This window comes from Emydura macquarii, unplaced genomic scaffold (assembly GCF_026122565.2).
Source record: "Emydura macquarii macquarii isolate MOO-44397 ecotype Brisbane River unplaced genomic scaffold, CSIRO-AGI_Emac_v2 contig_705, whole genome shotgun sequence".
NCBI classification, from domain to species: domain Eukaryota; kingdom Metazoa; phylum Chordata; order Testudines; family Chelidae; genus Emydura; species Emydura macquarii.
This window is the reverse complement of record NW_027130842.1, coordinates 12,519,261-12,542,916: the sequence shown is the minus strand read 5'-3', so window position 1 is coordinate 12,542,916 and position 23,656 is coordinate 12,519,261. Positions and strand designations below refer to the sequence as shown.

Here is a 23,656-nt window from a genome sequence, read left to right as displayed (position 1 = left end):
AGTACTCCACTGCAAAGACTCTGCCCTTTCAAAAAGGGCCCAGGCTACATCTGTCATCTTCCTGAAGATGTTTCTATACTGGACATTTGAAGGGCCAGCATTTGGACCTCAGTACAGATGTTCACTCGTCATTATGCAATCACTTCTTCATCCAAATGTGATGTGAACTTTGGCTAATACATGTTGCGTTCATTATTTAAATAGACACAGTAACCCCCTGCTTATGGTACTGCTTGTGAGTCACCTGAGTCAAATACACATCTACAACCACTGGAAGAAGAAAAAAGGTTACTTGCCTGTTCTGTAATTGTTCTTCGAGATGTGGATGCAGATGTGTATTCCACAACCCATCCTCTGCCCTTCTCCACTCGAGTCTTATACTGTCTTCTCTGGTGTGAAGGAACTGAGTGGGGCTGGGGATACTGCTCTTATATATTCTCAGGAGGGGGTATGAGGTGGCATAAGGCACGTATGCAAAATCTCCAGCTTTGGTACTCCTGGCACAAACACACCTGAATGGAATACACCTCTGCACCCACAAACACTTATAGGACAGGTAAGTAACCATTTTTTTGAAAATATATTTTCCGGAAGGACTAATATTTTTACATTTGTTCTTCAGTAGTGTATCGATAGAATACTTTACCTCTTGGTTTCTTGTTGGATCATGCATAAGAAATGCTATTTTCCATGCTAACTCTCCAAGAATAAGCATGAAAAGTGATGATAGATCTTCCTCTTCTCCCCTCTCTTTTTTGCCAGGGCTTTAAGATTGAAGTAAATTGCAAACAGTTGACAGTAGACTTTGTGAACCAGTCCGTGCTACAGATTAGCAGCCAAGATGTGGAGAGTAAACGCAGTGACAAGACTGATTTCGCAGAACAGCTTGGAGCAATGAACAGACGTTGGCAGATCCTCCAGGGCCTGATAACCGAAAAGGTAAGAAAAAGGCCAGCTGCTTTTCAGCATTGGTTTAAAAATAGATGCAACTCATTCAGGAGCAGACGTATTAAAAGTAATTTAGCATGTCCTGAGTATTATGAACACCTCCTTTGGCAAAACAAAATGTCTAGTGTTGACATAACTGCTTCAGTGTTCTTGGAGACATGTCATTTTTTCCCCAATAGTACCATAGATCCTGCAGTTTTACATTTATCTTAATGCATTCCCTAATTATTTCAAATGCTGTGACTCGCTCAGGCCTGTGGTGTTCAGACTGAAACAAAGAGTGAACGAATGCTTTTTGTTTCTCCAGTGTCCATTAGCTGGAGTGCTCAGAAGATTGATGCAATCTTAATCTATCACTGTGGCAAGCTGTAGTTAAAATTGGGTACCAGTGGGCTTTTCTTGCTTGTGAAGTGAAACAACTAGCAAATTTTGCTAAGCTGTCAAAGAACACACAGTTGTATTTTTGTTGTTTGTTTATAATAAAATAGCACCTAGAGTTCCAATAAAGATCAGGGACCCATTGTGGCAGGCACTCAACAAACATAAAAATAGAAAAGCAAATAAGATTGTAGGTTATTTTAAAATAAAAAAAAAATGCACATTACCATAGTAAGTGGCGGGTTCTTGCTAACCACAAATCCATAGGAGAAAATTACATTTAAAATAATCTTGGACTTTCATTTTTCTTCACTGTAAATGGTGTTTCATTCCATCAACATTCACCTGAAGAGAATTCCACTCCATGTAAACTTTTTATGTGGAAAGCTCCTTCCAGGTTGTCACAATGTTTGGATATCAGTGAGCTAGATCATTAGAGTAATTCCTCAGTAAATACTTCTGAGTTGTTTCTTTACTGTTTAATCCTTAATAAATAGAAAGTGAATAAAATTGAGTTTGACAGTATATTCTGTTTTTAAATTCTGAATGCAGGAATACATTGAATTCTGAGGAAAGCACTGATCAGCATTCGTCTCCACTGAGTTATTTAATTTACTCATCATAGAAGCTGTTCCATTTAGAATATATATGCATGTATTTCTTTGCAGATCCAGCTGTTAGAAAGCCTGCTGGAATCCTGGACAGAATATGAAAACAATGTGCAGTGTCTGAAAACTTGGTTTGACACCCAAGAGAAGAGGCTGAAGAAACAACAGAGAATTGGAGATCAGGCTTCAGTCCAGAATACCTTGAAAGACTGTCAGGTAACATTTTCTTGAAAACCACAGGTTCACTTCCCTGCATGTAGAAACGGCACCTATCAAACATGGGGTGAAATCCTGACTCCATTGAAATCAGTAATGAAACTCCCCTTAACTTCAGTGGGGCCAGGATTTCACCCCTAAAGTGCAATGTGTAAAGGAGTAATACTGTGCTTGAACATGACTAAATGCATACACTTCTGTCAATACTAGCTTAATAATTGTAGTAGCAATAGGAAAACAGGGCCAAGTCCAGGTGTGCTGAATGACTGAGTTAAAGGGGTACTTTCTGTTTTTTGGTAGGCCACTGTTCCTGGATTTCACAGTTATGAATGTTGCATTTGACTGCTTTAAAAATTTGCTTCCCCACCTTTCTGGAACCTTCGCACTTTTTGATGCCCTCCTTTCCTTGAACATGCTGGGGAAAATATGCTTTAAAACAAATTTGACCAGTATGCTCCTTCCTATGGAAAATGCACAAAAGAAACAAATTATTTAAAAAACTCCCATAGGCCAGATTTTCTGGACCACTAAAGCCACTTGATGTCACATAAGCAACTCAAAAGGCCTTCAACCAGCCAGAGACAGTTTCTGGAAGACTCTACCCTATGCTGAGGAACTCTCTGCTGATGGAGAGCTGGTGGAGATGGCTCCTCTTGAGTCATCTGCATCCACCCTTCTCCCTCCTATAAGAGGGAGGAGAAGGCGGGGGCCGGGGACATGGATGGGATGGAGAAGGGAGGAGACGTCAAAGCAAAGCTTGGTAATGCCCAACCCTCCTCTGGCTTTAGATCACTGAGCCTGGGCAGTCTTATCTTGCTCTAGGGCCAAGTGGCCCTGAATCAGGGAACCATAATTGGCTCTCTGTGGTCCAGCAGGGACAGCATGGCACTGAGGATTTTAAACATGAAGGAATGTCTTGCTTCTTTCCAGAGCAGGGAAAATAGGGTAGGAGCCACTAGAGCATGTGACGGGGATCAGAAATTAGACTGGATATGGACTTCCAAGCAGAGCATCAGCATGATGTCAGGGCTCAGATCCCTCCGGACTGATTTCATCTGCTGGGCAACAAAAAGCAATTCCCCATTTGCAATGGTGAAAAATTCAAAAATCTAGGCCAGCTACATCCCCGTGGACATGGAGAGTCTGTAATTCTCAATGTTATGGTCCTGTTAAGAGGAATGGGGAAATTTTCGCCTATTGGTGCTGTTCATTTCTTTCTCCCCAAGCTTTCCATCAACAGGATAATTATGACCCTACATTAGTTAAGTCATCAGGTAAATCTTCATAATCAGAAGGGCTAGGAATTTTTTTTCTCATGAAAACTGAGATCCCAGAAAGTACAATAAAATATGGCCAGCTTTCACTAATTTAGTAAATCCGTCCGTGTTTCTGTGAATGCAGAGGGCTGGTATGTTTGGCAGTGTCAGAAGTTACCATTTTAAAGTTCTCTCCCCTGAACTTCAAATTGAATCCAACTTGTGGTTTCAGTACAAATGATTTTATTATTTCAGCATAATAAAGCAAATAACCCATACAATGAAGCCACCATGTGTAATTAGCACAGCTTGACATAGTTGGCAGACTCTGCTCGGCAGAGGTCCAAAGCTTGATCCGATTTATTACACTCATGGTTCTTTGGGTCAGGGATGTCAGCAAATTCGCAGCTGTGTGAATGGCAAGACTTTGATCATTAGAAAAACAAATTGTTTAAAACATAACTTTACTAGGCTGTCAAATATTGTCAGGTATTCAGTTAAACTAACACAAAAGCTACAGTTTATGTATTTATTAACCAGTGCTGAGACTGATCTGGTAATACTTAAATAGTTAAGGGCAGCCTTTATTTTTTTTCCATCATAGATCAGAAACAAAAGTGACTCTTGAACTGAGTTATCAGATTGAAAGGATAGACATCTCAGTTTCCTCTGCAAGTGTTTCTGGCTTCCTGTGTATTTCTGGTGTTTGATGCTTTGCCAGTTTAAATCACATCTATTTTTTTTCTTGTTTTTGGAACAACCACATACAGACTTAAATAATACATTTTAACATTAAAATCAATTGGATTGGTTAAAAATGTCAGATTTAATTGGCACTGCTAAAAAGTGAACAATTGGCTGTTTTAGTGTCAGATGTTAGGAAAACTATGCAAGATTTATGTCCAGATTATACTCCAGAAATGGGCCAAGGAGTCCAGGTTTTTATTTTCTGAAACCTCATTGATACCAAAACACAAACTTTGTTTGGACACAAGCTCCATTTTTATCTAAACCACCAAAATTAAGAAGTTGGGGGGAGTACAATAAATGTTCTGGTTTTGGTCCATCTGGATTTATATGTTGTTGTCCATCAAAATGAAAGGGAAATATGTAGCAATACTGAAAATTATGGGTCCAAAATCATTTAAATCATTTAAAATAATAGCAAGACATTCTGCATTGTAGTAATGTAAATAGAATCACGGACACTCAGCATTAAAATTCAGTTTTTCCTATAAAGTAAATATGAGAAATAGAAAATATTTCATAGAAATTGCTGATGGCTTTTTATTGTTAAGGGAATAATAAGCAGAAGAGTGTGCTTTTCCCATTTTTATTGTTGCAGAAATTGGGGATTTGCAGAGTTTTTCTATCTGGAAGCATTATCCATCTAAACCAAAATGCTTGTTTCTTTCAGGAGTTGGAAGAGTTGATTAAAGCAAAGGAAAAAGAAGTAGAGAAAATAGAACAGAGTGGCCTTTCCTTGGTCCTGAATAAGAAGGAAGAAGTCTCTGCTGTTGTCATGAGTACCCTGCAAGAACTTAATCATTCCTGGGCTAATTTGGACCACATGGTGAGAGAACGTGATTTTGTTAATCAAGAAGCAAAAACTGTATCTGGTATCCCTGTGAGTGCAGAGGGCCCTTATCAGAAAGTAACCAGTGAATTTCTTCTGAGTGGGCGGGAGGAGAGCAGATATTCCAGGAGACTGAGCAGTAAGTCTGTACCTCCCTTCATGTGATTACATATATGTAAAATGGGTATAAAAATTCCTGTTTCACAGAGGTATTGAGTTCGTATTTATTGAAGTTTCCACAGTGCTTCCAGATCCTCACAAGAAAGCCCTGTATTAATTACAGGTACTGCCTTTTAAAGTACACCATTAAAGTATTCCAAGCACAGTGTATGCAATACTGCCACCAAGCCTACAGATAAACTACAGCCACAGGTCGAATTAAGGGGAAAATGACGGTGATACTCTTCCCAAACTCCACCCACAAAAGTAATCACTGTTGGGAGTAGCCAAAATCAGATGCTGCTTTCAGTAGATTGTGCAGAGGATCAAAATAAAAAAGCTCCCCTGGGCTCCTTTAGTTCGACTACCCCTCCGGGGGACATGACTGTGTCTGTTGGTTCTGCTCCTTGGGCTTGCCTTCTTGATGTGGAGGAAGAAAGTAGCAGAACTTTCCAAACGCAACTCACTTTTGGCACCAAACGAGATGCTGTTTACAGTAAATTGTGCAGATGGGTCTCCTTTTTTTAATGAAGAATAAAATCATTTAAATGTCAGCATTGTTAACTATCATCAGTAGGCATCTGAGTTACCACCTCACTAGGATTAATGGGGCAGTTTACAATGCTCAGAGATACAATTCCAGGCTTTCTGCAGACTCATGTAGACAACTGTGCAACGATTATACTCTGTTGACATTTTTCATATTTTTTTCCCCACACCATAACTAGAAACTTACTTAAAAAAAAAAAAAAAAAAAAAGAAAGCTGAGCTTATAGAGAAGAAGGCAGGAGCTTCAGAGAGATTCCAGTGACTCACCCTGCTGTGTACTGACCCATGAAAAAACCTGGTCAACAGTTGTGAAAAGTATTTTTTCTAGTTCTAGTCGCTATGTATGCCATCGGTAGTGACAAACCATGTGGTTTAAGGGCTGAGTACTGAACAATAGGCCCTTTTAAGGTGGTGTATGTTGTATAGCCAAAGATTGAGACATCCAAAATCACTAGTCACTTCTGAAAATCTTGGCCAGAATTGTTATGTGACCAAGCAAATTTCTTGTTAAGCTATGACTGTAGAACAAATAGCATTGAGCATGGAGTGCTTAACCTTTTTTTAAATTCAAGATCAAATGAAGGGAAATAATTTAAACAAATAGCAAATGCCTCTCACACATTCCTTAGTTATTGTTCGGTTTTTTTCTCCCAGGTCGGCCAGCTGAAGATATTGTTGCAGTCAGTGCTTGATCAGTGGAGCATTCACAAAGTGGCTTATGAAGAACTGAATAGTTACCTGATGGAAGCTAGATATTCTTTGTCCCGCTTTCATCTCCTCACAGGTTCCTTGGAAGCAGTAAAAGTCCAAGTCGCTAACCTCCAGGTGACTAATGAGTACTGAACCTCATGACATGTTAAGAAAAGATTTAGAGATAAATTCTGCCCAAAGTGCTGCACAGATGTAGCTGACTGCAGAATCTGGCCCTTAAGATATGGAATCTCTTAGATACACTGCTAAGTTAAAACACAAAGCCCTGGCTGGAATGATTTAGTTGGGGTTGGTCCTGTTTTGAGCAGGGGGATGGACTGTGTGGCCTCCTGACGTCCCTTCCATCCCTAATCTTCTTTGATTCTGTGATGTTAACAAATGTCCTTATTCACATTTCTAGCAGAGTTGGCACTGTAATTTTTTTTTAAGTAATTTTTGTGAAATTGCTTTTTTTTAAGCAAAATATTGTTTTTTCTCTAAATTTTCTAACCATCTCAGGTTGTTAGAAATATATTAATATTAAGAGAATTTTAAAAATCCAATTTACTTGTCTTTATTCATGCTCTGATAACTTTTGCATTTCTCCAACCCTGAGCAATATAAACCGTCAGTTTCACTTGCTTATAGTAAGTTCTTCTTCGAGTGCTTGCACATATCCATTTCACTGTTGGTGAGTGTGCGCCTCATGCACAGTTGTCCGTGAACTCTTTTCCTTACCCATCGGGGCAGCTCAAGCACGGTGTTGCCACACACTACTACATAATGGTGTAAGAGGGCGGAGCCACCCCTGTCCCTTTGCAGGTCTTCTTACCACCAGTGGTAGCTGTGAGAGCGATCTCAGACTTATTGTCATAAGCTTCCCTCACTCATTTGTATCTGTTCTCTGTTATTGCTAAGAAGTAGTTAGTTAGTTAGTTTTAACTAGTTGTAGCGATTTTTTTCTTGGGTCTTTTTGGACCTGTTTCCATTTTTCGGTACCAAGATTAGTACCAAAATGATGCTGCACTCACCAGGTTTTAAGTCCTGCCACACGGGAGCTAAATCTTTGCCAGTCAGTGAACCACACCCGGCCTGTTTGAAATGTTTGGAGAATCCCACATAAACAACAGTTGTCACTTTTTTAGGAATTTAAGCCCCTCTCAAAGAAAGCTAATGTAGCAAGGCTCAAACGTTTGCTTATAGAGGCAACACTTTGTCCCCCATCAGCCTCTTGTGCAAAGCATGCCCCCCGAGTACATTGGCCTAGGCATGGAGCACATTGGAGATGTCTGCTGCTCCTTGGTCCCATTCATTGTACCAAAGAAAAGACTTAGACTCCCCTCAGGCTCAGTACTTCGCTCAGACGTGTTGGTGACAAAGACTACTAGAGGAAGAGACTTTAAGAGATATTCAGGGGAGGGCCTTCTTCAGTTAAGAAAAAGGGATAGCCACCTCCAGTGACTGTGCTAGGTTCATCCATGGTATCCCTGAAAGATCTCTATGGCAGAGCCATCAGTCATTGCTGCTCCCAACCACTCTGAAGATGTATGCTGCCACAGGAGACCTGCTTAGCCTCTCAGTACTGGTATCCCCAGTGGTGCAAGAAGGTTTACAGTTGGTACCGATGCCTGGTACCGAGCTTTTTAAAAGCATTAAAAGTCATCGTGGAAACATTTCAGTGTCTTAGGACTTATTTAAAAAAACTTGTTTTATTAATAATTACTTGGGGGCAAATTTAAGTTGACAATGTTGCAATAATTGGCAGTCTAAGTAGATAAATGTGTATGTGTCAAAGGGGTTGCAGGGATACGACTGAAGGTGAAAATGGCATATTTTATGTGTCCATTTGCAATTCCCAAACTGAGGTCCACAGAGCACTCGCTGACAAATGGTGTTGCCTCCTCTCCTTGCTTCCAACTATCACATTTCATAAAAAGGCAGCAAGTAAAACAATAAATACTTAGATGTGGGGGGAGGGGAGCAGATTGTGGTCCAGTTTGTGGACTCAAGGTGCCACCTTACTACTTTGAGCTGAAAGCCTGTACCGCCCCTCAGCATGGAAGGGAAAACAGGCCCAGCAGAAGTACTGCATTCCCCCTCCACCCTATTTGCATGGGCAGGAAGACATGACTAGGCAGAGCTCACTTATCTCCCCCGCTCCCTCCTCCCCCCACCCACACACACACAGCAAGCAGCATACAGACCTAGTCCAGTTTACATCTTCTTTGAAGCAGCAGTTAGACTGCGAGAGGATCTGAGGCTACGCTAGGCATGTCCAAATAGGTTTGATCCAGCTAGTTCACTAAAAATAGCAATGAAATCATGGCTGCACGGATGGTGACGTGGGCTAGCTGACCCATGGACAAGTCTGACCGGTACTTGGGTACATACTCAGATAGCTAGCCAGTGCCATCCCCTGTGTTGCCACAGTTTCACTGCTATTTTTAGCAAGCTAGCTAGATAAGAGTTAGCTCAGTTATGCCTGCATGTGCTGCAGTGACATCTCTGATTGGAGTGTAGACATACCCTTAGGACATGTCACCACGAATATTTAGTTGGCAGCAAGCTGGTGTGTGAATCTACCCTGCACTAGGCTGCTGCAGACTGCCCATGTGGACCCTGCTGCCATGCACTAACAGTTCCTTGGTGCACTTTGATCTACTCCCATTTCTTAAGCAGGGTAGATCAAAGCACACTAAGGAACTGTTGGATATGTCTATACTGATGGCGGCAAAGTCGCCGCCGTCAGATCGATCTTTCTGGATCAATTGAGCGGTCAGTGTAGACCCACTCAATCGGTCAGGAAGTTGACACAGTAAATCCACCCCCTCAAATGGCGTAGTGTTACATCAACGGGAATGTGGTTCCTGTCGGCGCAATGCAGTGAAGACGGCGCGCAGAAGAGAAGCACAGCAGTCGATGGAAGCACAGCAGTCTGCGTAGCTTGCGTAACTCCCATTGACTGCTGCCGAATTTCCAGGTAGGTATAGACCAGGGCTTAGTGTGTGTTTGCAAGGTCCACATGGACACTTAGTGTGTCGAAGACTGATGTGGGGTCGATTTACACCCCAGCTTGCTGTGAACTAAAAGTTCCTGTACATATCCCTTTAATCACAAGTTCCTTCCCAGGTTGCATTGCCCTGTACCTCGCTCAGGGCAGATTGTTAACTCATGATCTAGCCTTAAGTAAGCAATTACTGTAGCTGTTCATGAGATCAAGGATGGGCTGGAAGGTTGTCGAACATCTTAACAAAGAGAGCATCTCGTGACCATATGGATTAAAAAGCTTGAGAACCCCTAATGGTGATTAAATCAAATCAAGCACTTGTTTAAACTTCTGCTCAATGTAAATAAACAAAACATGAAAATAGGTTAATAGTGTTTTTGAAAACATATTTCCTTGTATTGATAAGAACACTTTAGATTAATAAGCGAAAGAATTTAAAAATGGGTTTTACTTTTCACTACATACACTTTTACTTTACTTTTGTGCAGTTCTCTCACTTAGACTGTGGAAAATAGACTAGTCAATTTTAATATTGTTTCTTCAATAGTTAGCTGTTAGTCAGTTTTGCTTTTTTTCTTGTGCACTGGCATATAGTGCAATCTTTTGGTTGCAAGCACTGCATGTGAATATTTGTTTAAAGCCAATTTATTTTATTGCAAAGCTTTTTACATTTAAGTACATGGGATTGGTAAAATATGTGATTTTTATCAGACCTAGATTATGAGTCAAATACGATCCAATAATGTTTCTCTAAACACATATTTAAGTATTATTTGAATTAAGATAAGGGTAAAAATGATCAATGCATTTTTATGATAAGATTGCATCTTTTTTACTCTACTGGAATGGAATAGATCATAATATTTTTTCTTTTTTGCCCTCTCTATACAGAGCTTGCAGGATGAGTTGGAAAAGCAAGAGAACAGCTTACAGAAATTTGGCTCCGTGACCAACCAGTTATTAAAAGAGTGTCATCCCCCTGTCACTGAAACACTTTCCAACACCCTGAAGGAAGTCAATCTGAGGTACCAAGCCTGCTATTATGTTGACATTTGTTAAATTGAAAGTTATGGTTAAAAGCTGCCAGCTCTCAAAATCTAATTGAAATATGTGGGGATTATCTGATCTCATTTTATTTTATTAAGTTTGATTTACTTTGTACAAAACATTTTAGAGCTTTAAATGTATTTTAAAATGTTTTAAAATGCTCAAAAATATTTAGGTTACTTAATTCTGGCGAGGACTGTGAAGAAACAGAAGGGCATAACCAAGTCAGTTTATTTGCCAACAGGATGGCAAATAAAATTCAATGTCGATTAAATACAAAATAGTGTACAGTGGAAGGAAAAACTTGAGTTTTCATACATACACACACCTTGCAATGTTCTGATGTATTCTAAATTAAATGTACCAACTCTGGAAGGGGACCTGGGCTGCACATGAACTGCTCAATGAAGGCCTCTGCTCAATGTGTAGCTGCAGTCAAAAAAGCAAACGATGTTAGGCTGCATAGCGAACAGGATGCAGAATAATGCCAAGTCATCTTTATGCCATTATATAAATTAATGGCTCATCCTCATCTGAACTACTGTTTGTAGTACTGATCATCCCATCTCAAAGAGGATACTGCAGAATTAAAAGACTCCACAGATGAGTGGCAAGAATGATTAGGGGTATGGAACATTATCGTAAGAGGAGAAATTGAAAAGATTGGGATTGTTACTTTACACAGGAGATGAATAAGAGAGTATTTAATAAAAGTATTAAAAGTGATAAACTATTGAGAAGGAAAATTGGGAATTTCTGTTTTCGCTGTCTTATAGTTCTAGAGCAAGGAGAAAGTTGATGAACTGAAAGGTGGCAAATTTGAAAAATGATAAAGGAAATGCATTCTCACACAACACGTGATTAGACTGTAATACTTCTTGTCACAGGATGTCATTGCAGCCAAGAATTTAGGAAGATTCAAAGAGGGCTGGAACATTTTCTATAGATAACAAGAATATCCAAAGTTGTTATAGTCAATACTTTTAAAAGGGGGGTTTAGAAGGAATGTTAATCCTCAGACTTCAGGGCGTTAACCAATCTGTGATGATTAGTGGTTAGTAGGAGGCTGTGTCATCCCAATTCTGCCTGCTGTGGGGTTTTTCTCAACCTTCTTTCTCAAGCATCTAGTGCTGGCTATTGTCAGAGACAAGATAATGCAGTATGGCAGTTCAGTACTCAGAGAATGTTGTACCACTGATTTTTTTTTTTTAAAGTATGATTTAAAACAGTATCAGTTTATATAATAATGATGATCTAATCTAATCTAAGATTCATAAGAGTTACTCATCTGTTTTCCAAACCAGTACCTGACAAAGCAAATGTGTAATTCCTCAAATGTCTATATAATTGCTACTGTAGGCCTCCTTCTGTATAGCTCTGTTAAGTCACATGCTTTGACAGATCCATCTGATTTTTCTGCCAGGTGGAATAACCTTCTGGAAGAGATTGTAGAGCAGCTACACTCCAGTAAGGCTCTGCTTCAGCTTTGGCAGAAGTACAAAGATTGTTACAGCCAGTGCTCCGCTACAGTCCAGCAGTATGAGGACCAAACCAACGAGCTGTTGAAGACAGCCGCTAACAAGGACATAGGGGATGACGAAATCACTACATGGATTCAGGATTGCAATGTACGTTCAGTAAACTCACTGCTTTCTCACAATTCCATGGGCTAATAGCACAACAGGGTTTCCTATACTCAACAGTGTATCTGGGATTGTCAAAATAGTTTTGAGATTTGTATGTAGGGATGATATCTTCTCTTCACTAAAGAATCCTTCGGGCATTAATCATGGACTTTGCCTTTCCTACCAGGTCCTACCATGGGAGTAGGCCAAAGGGATTCTCACCTTCCTGAGTCAGGAATTCAGGGTACTGAGTGAGTCATTCTGGGTTCCTTGGATTTTCTCTCACACCCCTTCTTCATCCCTCATCCTAATATTAGTTCAAACACTTCTGTTTATGGTCTATCCCGATGCTAAAGGCAGATGAATTAGTGTTCTCCTACCTTTGAGCCCAATCCGACAGTCTTTATTTATCCAAATGACCTTTACTTGGCAAATATTCCCATTGATTTCAGTGGGAGTGCTCACGTTAGAGGATTGCAGGATCAGCTGCTATGGTTTTGCCTACATACTCTAAACTGGCAAATTTATCAGGCAGAACAGAAGAGATAAGTTCAAAATCTTTTTTCTGCCTCTCCTCCCTTGTGAAAGGACATCATACACTCTGCTGAAGTCTCAAGATTCTGTCCCCTCACCAAGTTACATACATCTCAATGCAAAGGTACAATTTATCTCTTAGGCTTTGGACACACATTTTCATTTTTGAGTTACAATTGCCCATTGCACCACTGTCTTTGATAGGCAGGTTGCCATAGGGTAGTGGTTCCCAGCCCGTGGCCTGCGCAGTCTTTCAGAGTGGCCTGTAGTTCCCCTCCCACTAGCTGCAGAAGGGAGCCACTGCCTAAGTACCCAGGCGGAGCACATTGCCGGTACAGGCTCCTTGTAGCAGCCAAGGAAACGGGAGATCAGCGTTCACCTCCCCTTGGCTATAGCAGGGAATGCAGCAAAGTGCTCCACCTGGGTCCCTAGGCTCTGGGGTCCCTGCTGGAGCCAGAGGGAGGGATGCACTGATCTCCTGACCCCCTGGCTGTAGAACGGATCCACTGCCTAGGGACCCAGATGGAGTGCATAGTTTCCCTGCTGCAGCCCGGGGGACAGCAGATCAGTTCTCCCTCCCCCAGCTCCAGCAGAGAGAAAAGCACTCTGCCTGCATCCCTAGGTGATCTCCCATCCCCCTGGCTGCAGAAGGGGGTCACTGCCTAGGGACCCAGATGGAGCTCACGGTTTCCCTGTTGCAGCTATGGGGATGGGAGATCCTCCTCACTGAACTCCTTCCCTTTGGCAGTACGGGGGAGGGGGCTGCTGGCAGAGACTGGTAGCCCTTCATGGTTGTCAAAATTATATTTGTGGACCTCGAGCCAAAAAGATTGGGAACCAGTGCCATAGGGCAACCTTGCCTGGGGCACCCTCCAGCATCAGGCCATGCACACTAGTCTCTGTTCCCTCTTTGAGTCCCCAGTAACTCCACTTCAGGCTCTTCGGTTTAATAATACCCCTTCTTAGAGCTGGTTTATTACCAAAATATAGTTCTTTGAATCTGCAACAGAAGTCCACAGCATAGTCCATCTCCCACATCTGGATGTAGTCTTTAAAACCCTGCTCTTCTCAGCAGGCACTCCCACCACACTCTCTGGATAGTCCTTCCATACCACCCTCTGGTGCCTTCTGCCGTATGTAGGCTCCTCGTCAGTCCTCCTCTGCCAGGACAGCTATCCCAGCCCTATCAGCTAGGGTACAATCCCACTCTCCCCAGCAGGAAACCCCACAGCTGCTCTGTTGACAGATTATCCTCCCTATAAGAACATCCCTCGCTCCCTCAACCCTCTCACTGTGTCCCCCTGGACCCAGCTCTCTAGTGTGGAGTCGTCAGCAGGTAAGGCCCTCTACTGATCTCCTGCCTTCATCTCTCTGACCCTGGCTCTCTGGCTTGGGGATACCATCCAGCAAACCCCTCTTGCTGCTATCCTGCCTTCAGTTTTTCCCAGGAACCTCCTACAGCTTCCTTCTGGGACCTTCCACAGTCTGCCTGGTATCTAGCAGATCTCCCCTGCCCTTTCCATGACTGACTCAGATTGTGCTCTAAGGCAACCCTCGTTGATTCACTGAGAACCCCTCTCAACTTCTCTGTATTCTTTATAGCCACAAGTCTTGACTGCCCTCTTAATTGGCCAAACTGGGAGCACTTGTTCTGGCACAGGGGAGCTGGATCCACTGCATTTACAGGGGCCAGCCATCCGATGACACAGGTCATACCCATTTTCACTCTATTTAGTGTAAACTATAAACATTTACAGATAAAAAATTGCTACCTAAAATTGCATTCCTGAGTTTTACAGGCACTTGGCTTGGCAGCCACAAATGCCGAAGTCGGATCATTTCATCCTGTGCTCATACGGCATGCTTTTTCCATGAAGACTAATCATGAAAAATTTGGGTTTAAAAAATCTTCCTAATAGATTAGCTCAACAAAAGAGAGGGTGTTTCCAATCAAGGCTGACCTGGTTCATAGTGAGGTATTTTCACTGCTAGAAATGACATCATATAAACTGATCCACTTGGATGCTTTCCACGTGTTTTTCTGATCAGTGCTCAAAATTTGTACCTTGACAGCTGACCAGTCTGCCTTTTCCAATCCTTTGAACATATGTACTTAAACAGATGTCCATTTCCATACATAGAGAGGTCAATCAAGAGTTACTAAAGGCTTTTGTAGTGAAATGTTAGAAGTAACTGAGTTTAAATATAATCAGTTGGGTTTTTTTCATGTGATATGACAAATTTTGAGAACCTCAAGAGCACAGCTGAAATGGTTTTGAAGCAGAGTGACTTTTAAGCTTTCGTTTTACATGTATGTTACTACAGGATCTACTGAAATGCCTGCGGACAGTGCAAGATTCCCTTTTGGTTCTCCATGAGTTTGGAGAGCAGCTTAAGCAACAAGTGGAGACTTCTGCAGCAGCAGCAATTCAGTCCGATCAACTCTTGCTGAGTCAAAACTTGTCAGCTCTGGAACAGGCTCTCAACAGGCAAAAGGCCATACTTCAGGTCTGAAGACCTTGCTTCTATTCATTGGTTCTGATAGTTCCATTCTACCCGAAAAAGTGTGAACTAGGCCAAAGGGGCACAGAAAATTTCACCCAAAGAAAAGTGCATTATCTGCACAGGTGCATTCCCTAGAGATCCATGTAGTATGTGCAATATGAAGCTAAAAGTGGGAGAATTAAACAAGCATGCCCAAACCCATAGTAGGAAACTAGGGAGGTGATCCAAGTGCTGAAAAAGGGACAACAAACCCTGCAAGAGGAGCAGAAACGTACCATAAGAGTCTAGAAAACCTGTAGTAATTGTGGACATGACAGCAATCAGTCAGTCTTTGGACCTAACCTCCAAATTCACAGCTGCTACTTCACTATAAGGAGCCAGGAAATATCAAGCAGTCCCTAACAGTCAGTAAACATGTACAGAAACCAGGGTTGGGTTTTTAGAAGCATTCATCATTAATGTAGCTCTTCTCCCACTGAAGTTAGTGAGAGTTTTACCATTTACTTAAATGGAAAACGTTAGGCCAGTGCCGAATGCTTTTGAAAATCCCGCTTTAAATATGTATAGGAGTCAGTAAAGAAACTGATCATAGATCAGTTGCCAATGGCATGAAAAATGTCCAGTTCCTCTAATTAAAGCACAACAAAGGAGACACAGCATACGTCCTGTAGTGAAAATACAGATGCATGAGAAAATACAGCAAAGTAGCTTATATCCAGATGGCCGTGTGCTGTAGAAAGGGCTCATAAAGCCACCGGTTCAGTTTGTTAAACCTATAAAATAACAAGCATACATGCTATTTTGTAAAGAGAGTAAAAATAAGGGGGCTTTTATAGCCATCTGTAATTTAACTGAGTCTACTATTTATTTTTATCAACAGTATTATTATTTAAGCAGGCAGTTCAGTTTTATAGTGGGAGAAGTTTAATTATCTCAAGACACCTTAACTATTTTTAAAATAAAATAATTGCAATTTTAGCAGTCTGTCCTCCTGCATATTGCAGGCTACAGAATGTGCTGAATTGGTGACTAAAGAATAAATGGTGCAAGTTTTATTAGAATCAACCTTTGTTTTCATGCCTTGCAAAAGGATTATAACCCCACTTTCAAAACAAATATAGCTTTTACTATGGGGGCAGTATCCCTGTAATAAAAAAATAGTGGTTCTGCTGTGGAGAAGCAATCAGGAGTAGCATTTCTCATTGCTACCAGTGAGAATTGCTATTACAGGAGTTTGAGAATCAAAATGACTGAAAGGGCAGTGATGAGCATAGCAAGAACTTGAATATTATGTGACCTCATATTAAGGTTTTAAATTGTTGGCTTTATTTTGTGCCTAAGGCTGGAGTTCTAGACTATGAGACATTTGCTCATAACCTCGAAGGCCTGGAGGCCTGGATAACAGAAGCTGAAGAAATGTTGAAAGGACAAGACCCCAGTCATTCATCTGACCTCTCTACAATCCAGAACAGGATGGAAGAACTCAAAGTGAGTGACAAATATAGATAGTATGACATTAATTGTAAGGTTGGCGTGATCCCTGTATAGTATAGCATATGCACAAAATCCACACATGTTCACTTATCAATAAAGGCCTCACACACACACTAGAGACAGAAAGACTGCCAGAATTAACTTTTGGTTTTCTGTATGTGCCTTCTTTGTGCCTTAGTTTAAGGAGGATCTGGATGGGCAAACTGATTGGAATAAAATAAGTACCAAAACTTCATTCCAAACTTGAACAGAATAGTTCTAGGGTTTAGAAAAGTTTGTGTATTTTCTTTTGTCTCTGTTCTCTTCGTATTCTGGAATCTCTGTAATTCCTGATCCCAGCACAGAAAGGAGAAAAGTTAAGTACCATAAAAGAAGCTCTTTTATTTCTGGCCCACCTGGAAGCAGGAAGACTGTCTTGTGAGACTTCCACATGAGTTTTGCAGATGCAAGAGGTTCACATGAGAGTGATTTGGGTGCTTACCTAAACTGAACCTCCAAACATTTGGATAGCTAACTGGATATTTTGTACCGTCTCTCATTTCCTCTCATATCTGGATACCATCAGGAAGACAATGACAGTCTCCTGGTATTTTTTTAGATACATAAATATAACAGTTAAAACAGAGATGCAGGATGCACCAATGATCCCTGAATCCGTGATATGATGTAGTCTGATCCCATGCGAATGACCACACTTTGAAACTTAATGTATAATCTACTTACTGTACAGGGAATTTCCAGAATACTCTGTTGGAAGAGTACTTGAGACACAAAGTTCAGGACCAGATTCAAACTTCCCCAAGTGTGGGTGTGTGCACATCCATACTTTTGGTCTGTTACCAATTTTAGAAAGTATTACACATTTTAAATTTATCTTAACATCCACCCAAGTGGCAAGTTAAGTCAAGTGGGCTTTATGGAGTGATATTTTCTATACCCTAAATTAAGTAATTTCTCTCATTTGCTCATGTCTTTTTACTTCTGTCAAGGACCCATCCCTCACAGAAAGTTGATGACACTTCTCCTCCCCCGTAACTCCACCAATTTCCCCCATATTAGCCCTGCTGTTATCCTTCCAAAATAAATAGCTACAGAACATCTCTCCACCGTGTCTTAATTGATGGGTGTACCGATCAACACAAGACATTTCTTCTCACAGGCTAAGTGCACTATCTTTGAAGAGATGCCTCCTTTTGTAACTCAGGTTTAGCAAACCCCAAGCCGGCAAACCACTTAAGATGGTGCTTAATTAACTTTAAACGCAAGTTGTTCCAATCGTGTACTTAGTTAAGCACCTGCTTAAATATTCTGCTGGACTGAGGGCTAAGAGACCTGGATCTAGAGTCATGAAAGGGCCCCTAGCCTGGCAATGGAGAGCACTTACCACAAGATGGCAATCCAGGCCATCCCAAATTTGTCAATTGGGAGTTTTCCCATAATTTTCAGATTTCAATAAGATAATTATTGAATTTCTCTGTTTATAATTACATATGTTCTTTGTCCCTTGTTACAGAGCCAGATGTTAAAGTTCAGTAGCATGGCACCGGACTTGGACCGTCTGAATGAGCTGGGTTACAGGCTACCCCTGAATGATAAAGAAATCAAAAGGATGCAGAATTTGAACAGGCAGTGGTCCATGATCTCATCTCAGACAACAGAAAGATTCAGGTTGGGTTAGCTAGAAGGACATATATTACTTTCTGTTAGCCATTTTGTGCTGGAAGAGGCAGTTTAATGCTTGGGATGTGAAACGTTGGCCTGCATACACGAGGTGAATTTTGCTGGTTATAACAAAATCAGTATAGCTATATTCACAAAACCCTCTTGCGTGGACGTAGTTATAGCAGAAGAAAAGTTCTTATGCTTTTCTCTGTACCTAGCATTCCAGCATCACTACATGAACAGCAGAGTTTTTACCAACATATTTAATCACATCCCCAACCAACATGGCTGTGCCAGTAAAACTTAAATGTAGATCAGGCCTTTTTATGCTACCGATATTTCATTAGCTGATGCTACTCTCCTTTGGGATAACAACTAGGGTTTGGTCTACACTCAAGTTTTATCAGCACAGCTATGTAGAATGTGATTGTGAAAAAATCACACGCACTCCAAACAATATAGGTATGCTCAGAAAAGCCCTAGTGTCCTGGCAAAAAACCCAGTTAGTGTAGACAGAGTTATCCTACTTTTGGTATTTTCTTCAAGAACCTGGTTTAGTTTATATCATCAGAAGAACCTTTGTTACGATATAAGCTACATCTCCACTAGTGAGGGGTAGTTGGTAGAGCTTTGCTGGTAGATCCTTTTAAACTGTAGACATGACCAAGGACATTGTTATAAAGTAATAATGAGTTTGTGCCTCTATATATTAAGCAAAGAGGCAAAGGGAATTTTACTAAAACAAAAGTAAGGGGGGGTTATCTGTTTATGAACACAAGATAACGTTTTAAATTCTACTAATTTTGTTTACATGTAGACAAAACAAATGGGCAAACAGGAAGGGGTGCTGGAACAGTTTTTACAGTGGGGGTGCTGAGAGCCATTGAACCAAACTGTAACCCTACATTAAACCCTGTATATGATGGAAACCACTTCAAGCCAGGGGGTGCAGTAGCACCCCTAGTTCCAGCACCTATGCAAACAGGGTGGGATGAGGGGGTTCTACATAAAAGTCTCCTAGGACAAGGCAGCATGTGGGTTTGTGATGGAAAAGTTATTGCAGCCAGGATTGTAATGGCTCCCTGAAGAACCACTGTAATTTTATGTTGTGTGAACTGGAAGCATTAATGAATCAATCTTTTATACTTTTAGTAAGCTGCAGTCTTTTTTACTGCAACATCAGACCTTTTTGGAGAAATGTGAGACTTGGATGGAATTTCTGGTTCAGACTGAACAGAAACTGGCTGCAGAGATTTCAGGAAACTATCAGAGTTTGTTGGAGCAACAGAGGGCACACGAGGCAAGTTACAATAAGTGGACTTTATGAACATTTTACTGTTCCCTGAAATAAGTTACCTCTGCCCTATACTCACTGAGAATATTGTACCTCAATAACTAAAGCATATGGGTATATAAAATATAGATCAGTGGTTTGCAGTCTGTGGCCCATATATATATTCCGTATATAAAACCAAGTATTCAAGCATCTTGTAATTTCACAGGGATGTTTCTGGGCAGCAGCTCTGCAGAAAAGGACCTAGGGGTAAAAGTGGATAAAAAGCTGTATATGAGTCAGCAGTGTGCCCTGGTTGTCAAGAAGGCTAATAGCATAGTGTGCTGCATTAGGAGGGGCATTGCCAGCAGGTCACGGGAAGTGATTATTCCCCTCTATTCGGCATTGGTGAGGCCGCATTTAGAATATTGTGTCCAGTTTTGGGCCCCCCACTACAAAAAGGATGTGGACAAGTTGGAGAGAGTCCAGCGGAGGGCAACAAAAATCATTAGGGGGCTGGAGCACAGGACTTATGAGGAGAGGCTGAGGGAACTGGGCTTGTTTAGTCTGCAAAAGAGAAGAATGAGGGGGGATTTGATAGCGGCCTTCAACTACCTGAAAGGGGGTTCCAGGGAGGATGGGGTTAGGCTGTTCTCAGTGGTGGCAGATGACAGAACAAGAAGCAATGGTCTCAAGTCGCAGGGCGGGAGGTCTAGGTTGGACATTAGGAAAAAGTTTTTCACTAGGAGGGTGGTGAAGCACTGGAATAGGTTACCTAGGGAGGTGGTGGAATCTCCATCTTTAGAGGTTTTTAAGCTGAGGGTTGACAAAGCCCTGGCTGGGATGATATAGCTGAGGTTAGTCCTGCTTTGAGCAGGGGGTTGGACTAGATGACCTCCTGAGGTCCCTGCCAACTCTATCATTCTATGATTCTACGATTCCATTTGATATCCCTCTGCCCTCATCCGCAGAGTTTGCTGCATCAATTTCCAATCTTTTAATCTTCCAACACACTCCTAGCTCTCATTGCTCTCCTCCGCCATCCTCGTCACCCTGCCCACCCAGTTAGCTTCCTGGGCTGAGATTTGATATGGCGGGAACTTCTGTGAATGTATTAGCTACTGGCTTCCTAGCTGCCTTTCTGAAATTTTCAACCCAACATTGCTCCGCATACTACCTAAAATTCTGGAATGACATCAGAAAGCACCATTCTTCGGTATTGAAAAGTTATAAGATATTTTGGGTAAAAATTTCAAAAGGGCCTAAGACCCATATTTTTGAAGATATTTAGGCACCTAACTCCCATGAGAAGTAGGCACCTAAATACCATTTAAAATATGGAACTAAGTGGCTTAGGAACCTAAACCAATTTTCAATAATGATTTAGGATTTGGGCTCCCAAATATCTATTGATTTTGATTAAGATTTAGGGCTTAAAGTACCTAATTTGCTTTTGAACATGGGATTTGGGCTCCTTAGACACTTGAAAATATTATTCCTTGTCTTTTTTTTTTCTCCGTGAGTCCTTCTGAAAAATATATTTTTAAATACTTATGCAGTGGACCATATGCTCAACTGTGTACGTCCATTGACTTAAGCAGAACTAGGCTGATTCACTCCACCTGAAGATATGGCCCAATATTTCTACTAAAAATTTTAAAAAACCCAAAACTTTAATTTTGATCACTGTAAAAATAAATAAAGTAGCTAATACGTTTCCAATCTCACCATGCAACTGTGCACCTCTGTCAGAGGGTTTATCAGCAATATAAAATTGCCTTACTGTTAAGTTTGTACAAGGTTTTGGTCCAAAAGCTGTGCATGCAGATATCTGACTTTACAAGGCAAAGAACTATAACCTATTTATATTTAAAAGCATTTCAGAAAATGAGAAGTGCACAAATACTCCTGTGCCGCAAGATTCTAAATTCCTCATCCAGTTTGTGTTTAAAACATGGCGTCAATCACAGTATTATCTCTAAAGGGTGCCTAGAAACTAGGTTCTGTTGAAGTTGTTTAGCTTTTACATATAGTAAAAAAAAATAATCAATTGATGGGAATAATAATAATTATTCTTCGCCCTGCCCCCTAAAACTGAGGGTTTAATCCTTTCTCATTAACGTTGATACCAAAACTCCCATTGAGCTCATTTGGACCAGAATTAAGCCTTGAGTAGGTTAAATGAAAAGTGAATTTTTTTGCCAGTGATAGCAAAAGGAGTGAAAGCCTTTGAGACCTTTGCTTTGAAATTACTTCTGTCCGTCTCTTTTATAACAGCTGTTCCAAGCAGAGATGTTCAGTCGCCAGCAGATTTTACATTCGATTATCACGGATGGACAGCATCTACTAGAGCAAGGACAGGTGGATGATAGGTAGACACTCCTGTGCTTTTTAATTTAATTTAGCTGTGTGCTAGGTGATTTCCAAACAGAAAAGAAGAAATATGGTGCCCAGGTCTAGGAGAGCACCATAAAAAGTTAAACAGGCAGAGGGTAGGTGGAAGATGCAGAAAACGTAAGTAAAGCAGCCAAGGTACTGAATGGCCATGTCTTGATAATACAGTGTTATGTCAATACAATATTGGGTTTTTTAATGTAAATTATTCTCATTTATTCTTCTAACTTGCCATTTTTGGGAACAGAGCAGTTCTGAGGCTGTTTCTGCAGGCTAGAATGACCCTAGATCACATTGCACGTTGTCCCTGCCGACCTTCCACCATGACCTGCCTCCAGAATGCCCCCTACACCCAGGCGGCCAGCAATGGGTGGTGCACAGCCAGTTACACCTGCTTTATGTCAGTTGGGGATTACACTATTCCAGGAGAACCCCCGCTGACTCTTTATATCCATTTTCTGCCCTCTTTGCGCCACCAGAGCCGCGCAAATGGGATGGAGTGAGATCCAGCATGTGGCCAGGAGAGTTAAATATTAATGATCAAACAAATAAAAATCAACACACACCATTAATGTCTATGGAATGCTTTTGGTGCAGAGATGCCAGATCTTATCCAAACTGCATTGTATATCAGGACTTACCATAAATTCCTCTCCAGCACAAATGATACCGTTTGTTCCCTACTTTTGAGGTCAGTGATAAGTGTCTTTCATAACTAGATTTGTCTGAGAGAGGATCGTGAACTTTTATTGAGTTTGCCAACAATTTTTACAAAGATAGCAGTTTGGATTAAGACTTTTTTTTTCTTGAGAAGAGAATTAGATCCTTTTGATTCTGTCTGTTGTCCTGATATGTCATAGTTTTATATCCCAGTTGCATGTTACCTGCCATGTGGGAGAGTAGTTCATCCCTTTCTACCAGAACTTTATAGATCGCAATCAGAAAACACATATTTTTCAGCTTTTCATTTATTAAAGAAATAGATCAACAATACGTTTCTTAGCCCATGTTTGTATTGTTTGTTTCTTTTTAAATAGGGATGAGTTTAATCTGAAACTGACACTGCTCAGTAATCAGTGGCAAGGAGTGATTCGCAGGGCACAACAGAGGAGAGGAATCATTGACAGCCAGATCCGCCAATGGCAACGTTACAAGGAGATGGCAGAGAAACTACTCAAATGGCTGGTGGAAGTGTCCCATCAGCCAATGAGTGGACTGGGTGGTGGTCCTATTCCACGGCAGCAAGCCAGAGCACTGCTGGATGAAGTGCAGGTATGTCCAATATGTTAAAAACATTTGTGTAGTCCTTCTCTCATATGTTTTAATGTTTAATTGAAAGAGGTTTTGCTTATCTTAAAAGTATGCTAGAATCGAATTAACTACAGAAGTCAAAGGTCAGTGGAGTCCAGCAACAGAAATGTTGGACATAGTTTTTCAGAGTTGAGCATAGACTTCGTGGCACACATCAGATAGAATGAAAGCTGGATGTATAGATCTAAAAAAATCCCAGTGCTGTGGTGTTTAACAGCGAACATGCAAGCAGTAGCTGAGGAGTTCCTTTCACCCAGTTACTTTAAGAACTTGTTTATTTCCTTGATTCATAACTGACTTCGCAGTCAAGTTTGTATGTACTCCTACACATTTATGTTTTAATTAGTGTTTGGTCTTAAAAACACACCATGGCTAAGATAATATTTGGAAGGCCTTCAGCTCTCTTGCTGTCCATCTTTGTGCA

General features: G+C 41.0%; 1 protein-coding gene across 2 annotated transcripts in view; it reads left to right on the top strand.

Annotated features, from left to right (window-relative positions):
- The window catches only part of SYNE1 (spectrin repeat containing nuclear envelope protein 1), a 458,068-nt gene that overhangs the window by 374,568 nt on the left and 59,844 nt on the right, over positions 1–23,656 (top strand). The window contains exons 112-123 of one of the 2 annotated variants that reach the window (XM_067542425.1): positions 763–939; positions 1,995–2,150; positions 4,824–4,979; positions 6,345–6,515; positions 10,279–10,412; positions 11,858–12,062; positions 14,919–15,101; positions 16,440–16,586; positions 18,106–18,260; positions 19,407–19,554; positions 21,805–21,899; positions 22,959–23,193. In XM_067542425.1, the coding sequence (XP_067398526.1) occupies positions 763–939; positions 1,995–2,150; positions 4,824–4,979; positions 6,345–6,515; positions 10,279–10,412; positions 11,858–12,062; positions 14,919–15,101; positions 16,440–16,586; positions 18,106–18,260; positions 19,407–19,554; positions 21,805–21,899; positions 22,959–23,193 (1,962 nt within the window). The other variant, XM_067542426.1, reaches the window with a different exon arrangement.